At 34.7% G+C, this 18314-nt stretch overlaps 1 protein-coding gene across 3 annotated transcripts in view; it reads right to left on the bottom strand.

The window, feature by feature from the left end:
• Positions 1-9845: 9845 nt before the first annotated feature.
• The window catches only part of LOC135198525 (la-related protein Larp4B-like), a 60760-nt gene continuing 52291 nt past the window's right edge, over positions 9846-18314 (bottom strand). For all 3 annotated transcript variants that reach the window (XM_064226183.1, XM_064226185.1, XM_064226184.1), the window contains one exon: positions 9846-13965. In XM_064226183.1, coding sequence (XP_064082253.1) covers positions 13834-13965 — 132 coding nt within the window. In that variant the 3' untranslated portion in view covers positions 9846-13833. The remainder of the gene's footprint in view (positions 13966-18314) is intronic.

Below are 18314 nucleotides of genomic sequence, written 5' to 3'. Positions count from 1 at the left end.
GCTTTGCAAGATGAATTAAATATTTTATTTATTTTATTCGCGTATTTGAATATGGTTTGATCATTAAAGAACAAACTTTATGTAAGGTTGGTTGCACAGCAAGTTTTGTTCTTGTCTCACGCAGTTTTTCAGTTTTTATATTTCTTTTCACTTTAAAATTTTTATTTTCATTCCGATCATTTATTAATATTATAAGTATGAAAACAGTACAGTCTGTTTTTGTGTTATCAGTCTTTAACAGAGAGTTGTATAATAGTTGTCCGAAGTCAGAGCCAAATTACGAATATACAAGGCTCTTATCAATGATGTCATCCCTGGCATCAGGTTCAGTGACTATATCTTTTTTGTATGAATATGCATTTTTACTCTACTTACCTGTTTATTTTATCGTGGGATCAGTCCGTCAAGGAAGGCGCACTGTAGGGTTGCACCTTTAAAAAATAGTGTTACTTTTCACTTCAAAGGTTCGAAAATATCACTTCCAAATATTTTACTGAATTGAACTCATTTAGAGTAGATGAGCATCTTGTCTCCTGTTAGGGCTGCTCTATCAGCAAGAGCCCGTCTTGACATAAGACCAACTTGATCTTCAACAACAACAACAATTGTCTCCAAGCCCTCTAGTACTATCACCCGTTTTCCTACAACCAATCATTCAGTCTTACCATCTTTTAATTTAATTTATATTATTCATTATGTATATATGCATACACCCATATATCTTATTTACAACCGAATGAGATACGGATTACTATTTTCCTCTCTACATAGCTGCTGTCCCAGCGTAACTTAAACTCCCCCTTGGCCTCAACTGTCTTTCTTATTATCTGCAGACCAGACAGTTATAGGGGATTCTTATGAGCAATTTTATTCTTGACCGCATCAGCATACAAAAGAATTTGATATATCGGTTTTGAATAGCTCTCAGATCTTACTGATGAATTCGTCTTTTATTTCATTCACCTCTACAACAACATGGGAACAAGGGTCTCCTGATGTCTACTTGCATGCTCACTATTAGCATTACCAGACACCAATTCCAACGTTGTGTGGCACAAAGGGCCTCTGTGAAATTGTTTTCCCTTGCGTGATTTCATATTCACAGACATCCACTTTTCTCCAGGTTTCACCGATGCACGCTGAACCCTAGCCCTTTTGTATCAACTTACAGAGATAAATGTTGGTGATACCTTCGGAATTGTTTTCATATTAGTGGGTTCATCTTAAAATGAATGGTTCCATCGCCTGCAAACCATTTTCTACACAGGGGAATTTTCATTTACTAACAACAAGCTGTGTAGAAAGTACATGTGTGCTCACATACCCTATGGATCGTTCATGCTGATAGCTTCACACCTTCCAAAAGTAATTTTAAATTTCTACATCTTGCAAAGTACTCGTAAATCTACAAAGTCATTCCAATGACACTGGTAGTGATCAATGGGTGTAGCTATAGACTAACATAAGCACAGTAAGAATGCTTCACATGAGAGTGAGTGGACTGTTCTTGATGCACTTTTTTTAGTGGCAACACATGTAATTGAACACAATAAATGGCTGTTTCTTCACTGGTATTTTTCAACAGGATGGCACCAATTTAGTCCATTTTCTTATAGAATGGTCTGTCAAACAGCACGTGCCCTCTATAGTTGGCAAATCGTTGATTCTGGAGACTCAAGGTTTCCGAACATCACGGTTTCCGAACTTCTACACCTACTATATGGAAGTACTTCATGTTTGTCCTCCGCTAATAATTTACATAAATGACCTTTGCAGGCAAAAGATGACATTAAAGTTCTATTGACTCTTTCCTTACTCATGATAGTTGTAGATTCTAGATTCCAAAAATCTGTTTTTCATGGAACTGACCTTACAAGGTTTGGTAAACCACTGGATCAACCATTATGTACAAGTATTCCAATTTTGATGTTTCCCTAGTTTACAGATTTCAATGAACTTCATAATGTAATTAATCACACTAAATTCAATTCATAAAGTTTAGAATATCATAGGTGGGATTGATGGTTTTACAGGTTCTGGTAAAACACCTCGAGTAATGATTTTTTTTTTTTATATAATCCAGATAGGTGTCTTTACTCCATCAGATGTGTTTCCCAGCCACTCTGAACCTGTCATCCATAATTAAGAAGATGCAAGGTTGTCTAAGTTCATCCTCTGGACAGCAAATCTGTTGAATTGTGTTTTTTGTCCTCAGAATGCAACTTAATTTCAATTTTTTTGCACAATTAAATGTCTCTTATTCTATTTTAAATTAGTATGTTTTAATTTCTGGTTCCACCTCTTCCTGAAGGTTGAACTGATCAGACACAAATGTGGAACTCATTTGAAATGGCATTATGTCGCTCAACATTCCAAAACAACTAATTCCAGTTGCATGATTGATTTCAGCTTTTAGGGAGATATTGTGCTCCTACTTTTTTAATGCCTTCGGCTCTAGTAATACAGTATGTTACTTTTAAGCTTCTGCACAATGAGTACAGCTATTATTACCACAGGATATTTATTATTAATTGTTCATCAATATAACTACTCATCCCAACACATGTGCGTGTTTAATTGCTGAGTTATAAAAACATTGGATATTCCATATTTCCCTGTCAAAAAATTTCAGACTATCCACCAACTTTTCAGCAAGCAATGGATCAGTTCCAAGTGCCTCATTCATTTACTTGGCAGCTGCAGTACTTTGCACCGAATACAATTCTCAAAAGGTTGCAGTATTTTTTAAGGACTGCAAGATGATGGAGGTAATATCCTGTAACATTACAATTGCCCACATTTTTAGCCTAATACTGTGACAAATGACCCAGTAGTATCTCACAAACATAGTGCAAGAGTTTTGTTTGGTTGTTCTCTAAATGTCTTATCACTGAGTTGGATTGACTTACAAACATTCTGTAATTTACCAGAAGTCTCTTTGAGACATTTCCAATACTGAGCATATTCATATTTAGTGTTCTCCAAGAAAATTTCCGCTGCATTTTATTAATGGCTAACTTATTACCCCTTACACATTATTATTGCCTCCGATTCCCAAATCTCTTCAAACTTTGGCTGTGGCATTGGGTTCAATTCTGTGCCAGTTTAATTATGAATTCATGTATACTACTTTGGATACTGCTACAACTGGTTAACTATTTGGTTTTCTGACAAAGTCGTAGAACAACTGCATTGTGCTGATAGTATATACCTATCAGGTAAATAAGTTCCTCTTCATTTTCTTGTTTAAGAAATATTTCTTATCTATGGGCTACTTGTTTTACAGCGAATAAATAAATGTGGTAGGATTATACTACATCAACATATAAATACTAATGTAACAAGTTTTGTAGAAGATATAAATTAGGAACCAAAAAACTCAAGTGAAAAGAACATTCCATTTAATTGCTTTATACAAAGATTTCCACTATATGAATTACATATCTGGCCAGCCAGACACTGGAAGTTTGGCACTTGCTAAAGTATTGCCAGGTGGTAGAGTAATAACTTTTTTTCATTAATGCACTCCATATATAATTAACTCCTGATTACACATGAAACCTCTTCATGAATATCAGTGTAAACTAGATTGGTTTCTTGCTTACTTATCATCTATGTTGAAGATTAGTCAACAAAATCCGATTTTTATTTCAAGAGAGTGCTTCATCATTTTGTATCCATAGTAAATCTGCCAACAGAAGTAACAATATCATCTATTATCATTTTGCAAAATAGGTTCAAGCTTTGTCTGTTCCACATCCAGGGTAACATAATCTCAAATTATCATCTTTATATAAAGCCAAAATTACAATATATAAAGTCTAAACAACTTAACTTCAAAAAAGGTTTCAAGGGGTGCTCACGTGGGATTGCTAATTCCAAGGAAGCAATTGTTTTGAATCTGCTGTGAAGTGTGTTTCTGTAAACTCATTTGTTTACTTCAGTCATATTATTAAATTACAATTAAAAATACAATAAGCCACCACATACAGTTAAAACTACACTTCTACAAATGCAAAACCTTCTTTGGAAAAGAGAAAAAGGTTACAAATTATGTACGTAATAATAAAAATACAACAGAAAATACTCCAATAATCACCAAACATCTGTCCTAGATCACTGCAAAAATTTTAATGTTAACATTGTAGCAAAAGAATTGTTTCAGCATATGTAGAAGTTAATGTTACAAGAAAACAGTTATCAGTAGACAAATAGGTAGAGAAAGCAAACCATGTTACGCCCATACAAAAAAAATAAATATATAGGCAGTAAATCAACTTTCACAACAGTTTCATTTACTTTTAAAGTCCCTCTAAAATATTGCAATTTTGCAAACTACAAATAGTTAATATATTACTCATAAATTCAATTTCTGGGCTCAGCCGTGTCGCTCCCGTGAAATATGTCTGCTTTAGCACTATTTCTAGTAAAATATTGCTATAATACCAGAGAACTACTAAATTGGACATGTCAGAAGCTTCTGACTCGCTCACCTATATAAAAGGTGTCGGTATAAAACTGGGGTGAGTGTTAAACACTACCACAGCAACCCCTCCAATTAGCCTTTTCCTCATCAAAAGACCCTAAATACGGGGAGCCGACCCTCTGGTATTATAGCAATATTTTACTAGAAATAGTGCTAAAGCAGACATATTTCACTGGGCGACACGGCTTCCTCGCCCAGAAATAGATTTTTCCTACGTCAAAATCCCTTTTCTTTACCTTACTTATAAATTGTGAAAAGTCTGCAAATAACAAAATACATATAGTGTTCCAGAAAACCCTAAATTACCTTCATGCACAGTTGTATGTTTAACTAAAAAATGTTAGTTTTCCTTCAAAAAATAAACAGATGAAGCTTTTGATCAAAATTTTGTTAGCCACTGATTAGGATGCATCTACACAATCGATAGTGTCCAGAGGCCACACACGAGTTACCGTAATCTCCATACAGAGTGGCTGGAGGATGGGCAAAACATTTAGTCGTCAAAAGCAAATGAGCAGTGTGTTTGTATCATTTATTAGCAAAATTTATTTGACTGTAAGGGCATGAAGTTACACTGCTGCCAGATGCACCTATGTGTATATGTTGTCCAACAACATTGCACCCAGTGAATGCCAACAAATTTAACTTTTTGGGCTACAACATCTGCACCTTGTCCAGCACACAGTAGTCATGTACATGATTTTTCAGATCTGGTAACAGCAAAAATGACCCGCCTATGACATCAGGAGCAAGAATCTCCATCAGAAACTTGTAGACTATGTAGCCACATCCTTGAACAATATAATATGACATAGGTGGAGAAATGTTAATTTTAAAGTCATCTCCAAAAAGGAAATGTTAATCTATTACCAAGTAAATGAGTCATGAGCATATGCTCTTTTGACATCTTATGATAGAGTGATGCTCTTTTGACATCTTATGATAGAGTGTATCTGTGTATTTTATTATTATTCATTAAGTAAACTAGTCCAGTGAGCTAAAAAATCTCTTAGGGCTGGCTTGAATATAATTAAATCTGTATTTAGGAAATCCAGCCTTTATCACATTTCATACATTTGAGAATGGTGTGGAAGAAAAAAGTTGGCACTGCACATAGGATGTCATTGTTTCATTATGAATGCATGTCGTCTTGAAAATTTTGAAACATTCATAAAGTGAATAATAAATTTTATATTAGATTTATAATGCGCTGTTTGGCCAGTATGAAATTATAACGAATTCTACTCTTGATCAAGTTTATAGCATCTCAGATTGGCAATTTTTACAATAGCCAAACAGTGAACAAGTTTCAACTAATATTCTTTTTACTGAACTATGGTAAACAAAGTTTTTGACCAAATTACATTGACCACCTAATAACTCTTGCTCTGTTACAAAAAATCAACCCAGACGATGAACAGGGACTCCATGCAGACAGTTGAAGTCACATAGAATGTTGACATAAAACAGGAGATAGTGTTAAAGCTTGCAATTTAAAAGAAATTTTTTCAACTTCATTGATTAGTAGGTGAAAAACTGTAATAACTGTAATTTTTACTATTCTGTAGCAAAATATGTGGAAACAACCTTGTTTTAATGTGCTTATGCAAAATTTTTAATTCTATACATATGGCTCCTACCTAATTTACTTCTTTTTTTAAATTCATAAAATATGTTGTTTAAGTTTTTCAAGTAATTGTTAATTGAATACCAGTAGTAGATCACATCTTCAAATCATTGAATACTTTTGCTGCATGATGCAACTGCCAACAGTAGAATTGCCACAGCTCTATAATTATGCTTTAAAGCTGATATTATGCTGTCATGAAAATTATGCATTTTAGAAGTAACACTGACAGTATAATTGGTTCACTAATTTGAAGAGTGCAATAGTATTTTTCAAATTTTCCTAGTTTTGTAAAGAGTATGGTGAGGTACATTTATTTTCTGATGAATGAAGGGTTCTTATGCTCTTATTTGAATAGTCACCATACTTTTAAAATCAGTGTTACTATAAAGTACATACTCTTGGCTTTAATGACTGTTTAAATGCTTCTTAAAGGTTCACATGAAATTTAAAATACCATATACAGTACAAGCACAACTGCATTTCTAACAAAATTAGGGTATTTATTCAAAAACATAACTGTCTGTGGATGGATGATATACACTAGCATTAAACATTACGGAGAACAATACTCAAAAATAAGTTTCTATAGGCAGAGTTAAACTGAAATCCTAATTCAGTAGCATAAAAAAAACACAATTAAGAAAACTTGGGATTCAGTTATGAAAGTGATATTCATGTAATGATCCAACTATCAACGATTTCCAGTAACATTCATTTAAGTAGTAGTAATCTGAATTTCAACTGGCTTCATGAATAACATGAAGTTGTGTCATCAGTGAAATGAAATCTTGACTGTAAAATTAGAGTTAACATATTATCAGCTTATCCTTTTTTTATGTGATGGCAGGAAATATTCTAAAATCCAGTTGCTTTACAGTATTTCCACGTTTCACAAGTGACAATATTCTTGAAAATTACAAAATTGGAACTTGATTTCACCAAAAATGTTTGCCACTTTCTCCTACACAAATGAAATAAATATCCTTGACTTTCAGCAATGCACAAAAAATTTGCTGTTATCTATCACAGCTAGCACCTTAAATATTCTTTAAAAAGAAACCTTCTCACATCTAATGGAGACAGTTGTTTTCATAGCATATCCTACTGTCAAACTTGCAAAGAAAAAAATATTCAGTATCTATATTTTTAACAAATAAAAAACCTACAACATAAAAAATTTTGACTCATTAATGACAAAAATAATATTTCTTAATCTAAAATTAGACTTTTATATACATACATTGAATTTATCAATTTATTATATCAGGTCATAATAATATTGGCAACCCCCACCCATATTCCTCAATTTCATCACATCAAAGTTCTTAAGTTCCTGGTCACCTTTTGCAGAATTCATTAAAACATCATAAACAAAAAGGGAAGGAAACTACGTACTATTTGTTTCTTGGATTTTACCAGCAATAATGGGTTCACTGTAATAAATCCCTAAACTATCTTTAATACGGGGCCTGCAAATTTTTCCTAAACGGTCAATTTAATCCCTGCATATTTTTCCCTAATCTTTCTATAGTGTATCTACTCATTAGAAGTATTTGCCTTATTTAAATACTTTTAGTTCACTGAACATCTGGTAAAGACCAAATTTGATTACGTAATAATAAAAATTGCTAATCATCATAACATTACAGAATTATTATGACCACTGATAACTTGATGTATAATACCATACATGCTCAACAGCAGGAACTGTGAAAAATATACAGAGGTACATCACAAAATTGTTAATCATCAAGAGACTAAATTCTTAAAGCATCCAACTCATCTTCTATCTTTGAGAACAGCCACTAACAGTACAGCATTATGGATTCTTTGCAATGCCTAATCTCTGGTTATACTCCTTTTTTATTTTTAATGAATTCCCTTGGGTCTCTTCCCACAAAGCTGTCCAACTTCTGTAAGCTTGTGCCGAGTTAATAAATCCCTCTAGCCAAATATGATAAGACAACGCAACAAATCTTCTGAAATAATATACATAATTAAAATAGACGCAGATGCTACTGAACCAAAGAGGTAATAAAGGTAGGTTGCGTAAAATAGACCAAGTTCGTACCAGGTCCTGAGAATGAGGCCAACCAGTAACTGAATATCCGATAGAAATCTTATACATGACAAATACCTTTCTTTCCCCAGCAAAATATTAATCATGATCTCTGGGAAATATACATTTGGAAAAATAGTAAAACTGTGAAAAGTTAGCACAAAAATAATGCTTTTGAAAAATAGAATTAATCTTCACAATTCAACTTCAGTGTCAACAATAAATCTTAATTTATAAGTAAAACTATACATGACAATCTAAATAAAATTTGCAATTCATCTCCCTACTGCATAAATATTTAACAATTTCTTTTATTAGAGGCAACCCTTTTGGTAGCTTTTTGTGAATTCTTTACCATCATTCTCTGCAAAACATCAATATCCGCATATCGAACAAGAACATAAAGTAGTTAGATGGCAAGCAAGACCCTTCCTATTAGTGACAGTCCCTGTCTTATGTATTATACGCATCTTGTTATGACTTTGCTCTATGCATATAATAATCTATACAGCTGAATCAATCAGTTGGGTTTAAATGATGCTACGAAGTGTAAAATAATTTTTCTTTCTACATTCATAAGAAAGTTATTAATTTATCAAAGCTAAGAGGGAAGAGACTAACTCACAAGTTCATTATTTAACAACTATGTATTAGATAACTATCAGATTGCTGTTTATCTGTAAGCTTTATTTTATCTACAGTCACAGTCACTAAAAGATTAAATTCTTGATAACCACTAAGTTTATTACTAAGAACGATCTTGAATAAGAGTTCAGACTTTGATTAAACAGCCACAACCATAAGCACCCACTGCACTTTTTAGGGACCAATTCTGGAGGTTAGCTCATCAAGAAATGTTGACATGTAGTGTCTGCAAACTACAGTATAAGTAGATGATCTACCACAGAATCCATCATAGAGTGATCCGGTAATCTATTTTTGTCTGACAAAACACAGGAACACTGACAAAATTCCCGACCAGTCACCTTAAAAAATCTTGAATAGAATGCACTTAAAACTAACCTGCTTTTAATCTGAAAACTTTAGTATTTCTAAGAGCATCATTGTGCTCTGAACCCAACTTGTAAACCTTTGCAAAATGAGGGATCCCATATTCTTTGATATCATTCAATATGACAGGCCAAAAATATAAAAAATTAGGAATACTTAGATCTACTGTTTCTTATCTTGAGACTGTAAGTGAAGCTGAAACATTGCCATTGTATGTATCTTGGATTTGTATTTTGACACAAAATTTCCATAAAAGAGATTCACTAACATCCGTCTTTCAGCATTAGTGCTATCACAATAGTACATGAACCTTTCTGTTCTTGAGGTGGATGACAGAAAAAAATGCATTCTTCAAGGTATAAGGATTCTTTAAGTATATTTCTTAGGAACCAAAGGTTTAATTGGCAGGTTTTACCAATAGTGCAAGCCTCCTCTCAACATGCTGAATGGCTATCAGGATGGTTGCACAGATCTAGATCTTCACCCAAAAGAACTTGGGGACATTGACCTTTTTTGTCCCTCTAGAAGATAATGAGGTCTCCTAACAAGCGAGCAAAGAATTACAAATGGTGCCATGAATTTTTCATTTCCACCCATGAATTGCACCTCAGCTGACACACCATTTATTTCGGGATGATTAAAAATTGCAAACAGGAACACAGACTTAGTATCTTTTTAATGGCTTGTAGTTTATGCTTTTTAATATCCACAATCAATCCTCAAGAAACATTGATTTGTAACGTTTTCGGGCAAAATACAAATGGCTACCAAAGCAAGAATATAGTTAATAGGTGCAGCCACTGCACTCAACCAGCTATATTGCTTACCTTCTCAGTACAGGTCTAGATATTCTGCATATGGTTTCCAAAAACCTAGTTCTTTCACAGGTCAGATAACCTTCAACTATGAAAATTTAGCACTGAAAGAGCAATCTCTTGAAAGAACATTGCTCCAGACACTGAACTTGAAGAAAACACCCTGACAGTCTGTCAGAAGCTACAGACCTGCAAATCAGAATCCTGAAAGGTAAGACTGCCAATCAGCATTTGGATTAATCTGAAGAGAGAAAATGCATAGCCTTCCAGTTACTGTAGGCAAAAAACATTACATCTGGAGAAGAAAATTAAATGCTGTTGCAAATATTTACATGAACAACATTCCCCAAAGCTTCCATGGTTCCTCAAATTCCTGTAATTGAAGGAACCTAAGATGAAAGCTGGTACAGTGATTCTTACTCTGCAATACCATGAAATAAACTGTAATGGTGTTCGCCACCCCATAAGTTAGTTACATAATATATCAAACTACATTTGATACTCAAGAGAAGTACAGTATGTCATAAAAGGAAGCTTTAGACAAAGCTAACAAAGAAACTCACCAGCAAAATACATTAGTATACCAAGTTTTCCCCCTTAATCATGCACACTGCTACTTGTCACCTAGTCCAGATTTCTGTCCCCCTCATGCAATGCTAAGTAATCTTTCCTTATCATGACACAGTAAATTATTACCGTAGACTATCTCATGTAGTAAAATCCAGTAATTGGTGATTGTATTCATTATTGAAAAATTAACTGAAATTGCACTTGCAAATTAATTTCTGTTTGTACTTGGGAGAGAAATTATACAGAAAAAATCCCAGGCTTAATGAGTTGGCTTCGTTTGCAAATATGTAAATGATAATTTTTTCCTATATGAATACTACTAAAAAGCCAGTACTCATACTCAAACACAATCCTCAGTCATATTACCTGCCACACTTTTTGCCACCTGCAATATGGCATGAGAGTAGTAGTATGGCTTGCAGTGTTGACAGGAATACTGTGCAAATTCCAAACCTGGCAGATACAGTTATGGTAGGAGTTTTACTTTATAAAGTAATACTAAGTTCAAGGGTTTTGCAAGTCTCCCACCAGTTTTAAAATGGCTGGATTTTGTAGTTCTCTGGCTTTGAGAAGTAATACATGATGGCATTAGACACTAAGTTGTTAGTCCTGTTTGTGGTATCAAGTCTTCCCCAAAGTTTAAAGCTACTATGGTTGTAATTTCTAGTTGTTTATTTGGGTGACTAGTGGTGAAACCATTATATCAGTAGCTGATGGACTTCATGCCTTATGGATGTTAACTTTCCTGAGATATATGAAGTTTCTGGGTGCACTGGTATTTATTGTGGAATCAAAAGACCAAATGGAAACCCTGACTAACTCATAACAGCTTACATGGTGCTATCATTTCACATGATAGCATTACATTTTGGATGCTAAATGTAAAACTCTAAAGCTTACAGATAATAATTTCAAAAAACACCACGCTGCAATACTGGCCACAGCTCCTCATTTCCAAGCACAGCAATGATAGCAGCCATACTAAATGAAAAAAGCCGTATTACCTGCTGATATGGTACTTGCAGTAATAAAGGTATGTTCAATTAACCCATCTGGTTTTAAGTTCCTTCACAAAACTTGAAGGTTTTTTGCATGTTAATTCTCAAGCTGTTCCACTGGAAAAACAAGGTAATTCTTGATTTGATGGTAAACATATAAGTAGAAATATACATAAAATCAAGTTTTTGGCCCTTGAAAAGGCAGCTGTCCAAATTTCAAGTTGAATTAACTGACCTGCTAATCTTGCAATTTATGTACCCATACACATTCAATAAAAAAAGCCTTGGAGAGGTAAGTTTCTCCACAATACCATGTATGAGTTCTTGAAAACATCCATTCTCAAGTTATCAATGAAATAAATGCATTTTAGGTCCGGTGAACAATGTATTTAATTATAATTCTATTCATTAATCCATAAAAATGATTCAATATGTATATGAATATTTAGTTTTGGAGCAATAATTCTGTATTCTCCATCAAAACCCTATTTTGTCAAGCCTACCTGAAGACCACAGTCAGGGTTTTTGTCATAACTCAACTCTAGCTAAATAAAAAATTCATGTTACACTGTACTCTTGAACCTTCAAAGAAAATTCAGTGAAACAACATACTGTTTGCACCAAAACAAAACCTCAGTCTCTATGGCAAACTTCAAATACCTACAGTTCTTCAAATCATCTCTCAAATTAAATCCTAAGAATCACTTTTCTTTATCTTATACAAGACAAAAACAAATAAAATAAAATAAAAAAAGGTATTCAATAAAATTAAATGCATTTTTTAAAAATTAAATGCACTCATGAACAAGCCAAAAATGAATTTTTGGCTTGTTCATGAGTGTATATGATGCATAAATACTTTACTTTAGAAAGCACGTCTCAAAAGAAAATGAAATTCATGTAAGTGATGATTCAATATATGTCATGTCATGGTATTAACTTCATTACATGCTTTATGGCTTTAGCAAACCAAAACTAAAGATACCATGGAGGCAGTGCCAAGTACAGTATATGTCTTTCATGGCACACTAAACAATATACAAGCAGTTTTCATAGCTCCTAGCTGCACTGGTTTCTGTCTTATGTTTTAACCATTCCCTTTGGTCTCTTCCCACTTGGCTGCCCCACCTCTTTGTCTCTGTCTTGCTCCAGATTTTAGCTCTCCCTCACTACTGTTTGGATAATTTTTTTACTAATAATAATTCTAATGAAATAATATTACCTAAGTTTATAAATAGTTGCTCAAGCTTTCTTTATAGACAGTATATCAATCATAAGAACAGAGACTGGTATTGAATAAATATTGCAGAATCCACCTTCAACCCTCAAGTCTTTCAGAAAATCACCCTTTCAGAATAATACCCTCGTGAGCCCTTGTCACTGTTAAAACAATTCACAATACAACCTATTCAAACTCCTTCACATTCAACCACAATGAACATTAATAATCAAAGAGAGCTATAATTATTATTTTCATAGTAAAAAAATGCAGCCTTACATTTCACAATTATGTCTCACTTTAAAAACTGCACTGTATCTAACATACAAAATTACCAAAAACAACAAATTAAAAGCTCAAAAAATGTTGCAGTTATTCTACATGACCTCTTCTTTTTAAATATTAAAAGGCAAAATTACATCTGTCATAACTGTTGCTTTGTACATCCAGGTGTATTCCAAGTCACAAATGAGATGTCATTCATTTAGCGTTGTATATACAGTTGTACAATATTACATAAAGCTGCTTCTGTAAATCTTATTTTTGATATCAACACAGTTACTAAAGACAATTATCCTTTCAGTTCAAAAATTTCATATAGTGCAACACCAAAGACAAAAAATATTTTAAAGGTTTTTCCCTCCAATATTTACAGTAATTCTTTAATAAAGTTTTAACAGTTAACAGACATTAATTCATTGTGAGATAAACTCTCCAGAGTATATGTACAATGCTGTAAGAAATCTATCTGAAAAACTATTTACACCAATGTTATATAGTTAAACTTTCTATGTACAATGAGTCAGAGCCTCCCAAGAATAATTTACATATACATCAATCGTAACGTCATTGCTATGTTCCAGACACAACAAACACATAAAGTGAGCCTTTTCTTTTCTTTGTGTTTTTGTTTCAGAAACTAAGTGCTATTACTTCATCATATGCAAAACTATTTCCCTTCACAACTTAAAGAAGCAACAGCTACACTTTTACAGTGGTCAATAAAATACTTCATTTTATAACGAGGGAAATTTGGAGAACTCGGCTAAGTAGAACTAAAGAGTGAGTACTGAGAAGTGGGTGTAGGTGGCGCCGGCGCCGGGAGGATGGAATTTAGGAGAAGAAGTCGCTGTAGATTACCTTCTGCACAGCTGCACTTCCCTGATAATTCATTCCCCTGAAAGAAAATATGGGATTCTAGTTATATCCCAGTCCTAAAATACTCTTGTACATTGAATACCATAGTATTGAGAAGGTTTCTTAATAGTCTGTATCACTGCCGCAATCCTAGACACCTTACTTCCTAAATCTATGCAAAGGCAGAGTAAGAGGGTTTAAATTTCTTTCCAATATGTTTTATTACTATTATCCATAATGAGCCAACATCCTTTTGGGAGATGTGAAAAAGAGCATGAACTTTCATTACAAGATTTAATAGAAGAGAATGTTCACACTTATATTTAAAATAACAAATTTTCTAAGACAATTTGTAGTTTTCATAGCTACAAACCTGAGGTCTTAACAATAGGATAATTTCTAGCGCCTAGCTGTATCCAGTTAAATCGTAGATGAAAGCAAGGAATCTTGTGAGATCTGGCAACACATGCGTATATCGGGTGAAGAGTGGTCAAGAACCACGTACATACGCCACCGCGTCAAGTCTTTCCCAGCTCAGGATGTCTTAGCAGACAGAGGGGCAGCTAGAAGTGGGCAGCACAATGTTAAGACCTCAGGTTTGTAGATATGAAAAATACAAATTGTCTTAGAAAATTTGTCATTTGTTCATATGCGAACAAACCTTTTGTCTAACAATAGGATAGACTCATACTTGGAGGGAGGTACAAGACATCCTAAACCAGCTGGGGCCTACCCACCAGTCCAGCTCCAGAAGAATTAACTTCCGGAGAGGGACTAAAGCCCGTGAGAAGCTAGATAAATTGAAATCTAACTACAGGTAGTTGTCGACTTACGATCGCAATTGGTTTCAACCAACCAGTCGTAAATCAATTTGGACATAAGTCGGCCCATGTTAATTTACCGTAAGAATATTATACTAGCCTAGCCTACACTAGGGTAATCAGTACCATCTTTACATATAGGATAGCCTACCCTACACTACACAGCATACTTTATGCATATATATGGCATAGTAATTATTAATTTCAGCTAATTCTCTAGGTTCAATGCACATTGGCTTATGAAAATTCAGTACAAAGAGAAATTAATTGAATAACATGTAACAAGTTAGCCTCGTGTATACGATGATGATGTTTTCATGGTACATATGAACAACATGTAACAAGTTAGCCTCGCGTATACGATGATGATGTTTTCATGGTACATACATATATCGTATATATATACGAATACAGTAACCTAGCCTACAGTATACTGTATACTACATATACGATATAATTTAGTAATTTATTAATACAGTTGAACCTCTTAAAACCGGCATTTTATGGTCCGGAAACTCCCATGGTTCAGCTTTAGTTTAAATCAGCAGCCATTAGATCGTTCTGCCGCCATCAGGGACACGCCATGTATTGTTTACAACTTCAAGGCAGCAAAAATTATGCCATATATCCTTTGTTTGTATGAAAATAGTTGTCAGAAAGGTAGATCTAGGGTACTTATCCGCGGCAGCCTAGACTATGGCAGTTGCGGTTTTTCTATACAGTTTTACCTACTGAACAAGAATTTTAAGTAATATTTATTCAAACGACTGTAATTAACCCCCCAGGGGCCAGTACTAAACACGGCGAAATACATTGGATGCCCCAATCTCTAGTGGATGTCATATCTGCAGTTACGTTCCTTGCAGTCGATGCGGACTGCTTCTGTAGAAATACTGTTAGTAATGTAATTATACGAAGTCAAATAGTTTTTTTATATTAACCTTGGAAGAATAAATATATATTTTTAAATATTCCACTTGAGAATGCTCAACCAAGCCAAACCTTTTAACTTTTAATCAAAACAATGAGACGTTTGTCAAGCATAAATTCCTTACTTTGTATACACTATGTGCTTGAGAGACTGTTTTGATAATTTCTTTTATCTAACTGTGTATTTACCTATTCGATATGCCACCCATGAGATTATATGATGCTAGGGGCAAGAAGTGCAAGCATAAATCTTTATCCATGCAAGAAAATCTTTATTTCATTAGTGAATAGTTTGCTGTTCATTTTCCTTAATAGATGGCGCTGGTGTGCTTTGTTTATGGTTTGACGGCGACGGCAACATTCAAATGCATAGTTATTGCTGAATTCCATTCATTATTTTGTTCATCTCTTTATCCTCTACAATAAAAATCAACTAAGAAACTAATAGCGACAATTATGAATCTACAAAATTTCGGATATGAAAGTACCGATAACAAAGTGAAGATTCTGAGAAGTTTAGTACTGTATTTAGACTTACGATTGGGTAGGCTAACTCGGGAATGTAGGATAATTGTTAAAGTACACTAATTTAAAGAAATTTATACAGTATAAAGTTATAAAATGATGAAGTTAAAATATATGAGTAATAAAATAATAAAAAGCAGTGTCAGAACGTAGCTCGTAGTAGGCTAAGCTGGAAACTAGGCTATTTGTATGTAGAATTACCTAAAGGCTTCATTTTTTAGTGCTGTATTCTATATTCCGATGTCAGGCTGCTGATGGCTATGTATATTTATGAACTAAAAATACAATGAATATGCAACTTTTCCTTGAATCTTTTAAAAAGTTGTACATTATTGTATCCAATAATATTGTATGTATTCTCATATTATTGTATCGTGAAATACTAACAAAGAGGTCAATGTTTTGGTTTGGAAATTAGCTGATGGCAAATACGAGTTCAGTTCATCATGTTTACGTTTTATTTCGCCGTATTTAACTCAATTTGGAGCAAATTGCCTTGCTTCTAGTTAACATAAAATATCTAGATACTTTACTTATATGAGAAGGTAATTTGTCATTATATGACATGTTTTTGAGTCTAAAATGATATTGTCATGATACAATAAAGTTTCATACATACTTACCTGGCAGATATATACTTAGCTATAGACTCCATCGTCCCCGACAGATTTTCAAATTTCGCGGCACTCGCTACAGGTAGGTCAGGTGATCTACCGCCCTGCCCCGGGTGGCAACACTAGGAACCATTCCCGTTTTCTATCAGATTTTCTCTCTTCCACCTGTCTCCTGCGGGGAGGCTGGGTGGGCCATCAATCATATATATCTGCCAGGTAAGTATGTATGAAACTTTATTGTATCATAACAATATCATTTTCATACATTCAACTTCCCTGTCAGATATATACTTAGCTGATTGGACACCCTTTGGTGGAGGGTAAGAGACAGCTAACTACTGAATAGACAGGTAAACAACATATGTTGTAGGTATTTATAGACCTTGGTTCCTACCTGATTAGGTGGAAGACTTCGTGGCTACTGCCTAGGAGTCTGCTTCACCTCAAGAGCCTTAGCGAGATAGTGATCTGTGGCCAAGAGTTCTTGTGGGTCTGTCAATGGGGTCTTATCCACTTACTCGGCAGAGCCTGACTGGCATTTGTCAATGGGTGCTAATCCACTTATATGACAACACGCCTTATTTAAGGAGCACACAACCGATCCCGATCACCCGATCCTAACACCTGTGTTAGTTCTAAGATTGCCAAGAGTTATCCCCCAAACTCTTCACAAACAACCCATAACTCGAAATACACAGTCAATACGCACACACTAAAGTACAAAAAAAAATTTGTACCCCTCTGATAGTCAGATACCACTGGAGTTCCTTACTGAATTGAAGTGACAGCCGCCTGTGCGACATCTGACACTTCTTCCAGCAGGAAGTCAAGAACGTATCCAACCAGAGGGTTACGCACACAAAATTAAGGATCGGCGCTTGCTCCAATACCCAGGACCGTATCCGCCGACACAAACGGACCTAGAGAAAAACATTTCTCGTACGTTACACGCACGTCCTTCAAGTAATGAGATGCAAACACTGAGTTGCACCTCCAATATGTTGCTTCCAAGATATTTTTAAGCGACATATTTCTCTGGAAAGCAATACACGTTGCAATTGCTCTTACTTTGTGAGCTCTCACTCTCATGAGTTTAAAAGAGTCATCTGGGCAGTTCTTATGTGCCTCCGTAATTATGCTTCTTACAAAGAGGCCAAGGCATTCTTCGACATCGGTCTTTTGGGGTCCTTTACTGAGCACCATAGACCGTGTTGCGAACCCCCCATCTGTTTCTTCCTGTCCAGATAGAATTTAAGCACTCTGACTGGGCAAAGAGACCTCTCTGCCTCTACCTACTAGGCTAGTCAGGCCCTTTACCTCGAAGCTCCTAGGCCAGGGCTTCGAGGGATTCTCATTCTTTGCAAGAAAAAGAGTCTGGAACGAACAAATAGCAGAGTCTCCTTTGAAGCCCACTCTTGACTCAAGGCCCTGCAGCTCACTGATTCTTTTCGCCGTAGCAAGAGACAAAAGAAATAGGCACTTTCTCATAATGTCCCGAA

Source organism: Macrobrachium nipponense, chromosome 22, assembly GCF_015104395.2.
Source record: "Macrobrachium nipponense isolate FS-2020 chromosome 22, ASM1510439v2, whole genome shotgun sequence".
NCBI lineage: Eukaryota > Metazoa > Arthropoda > Malacostraca > Decapoda > Palaemonidae > Macrobrachium > Macrobrachium nipponense.
This window is presented reverse-complemented; position numbering and strand designations above follow the sequence as displayed.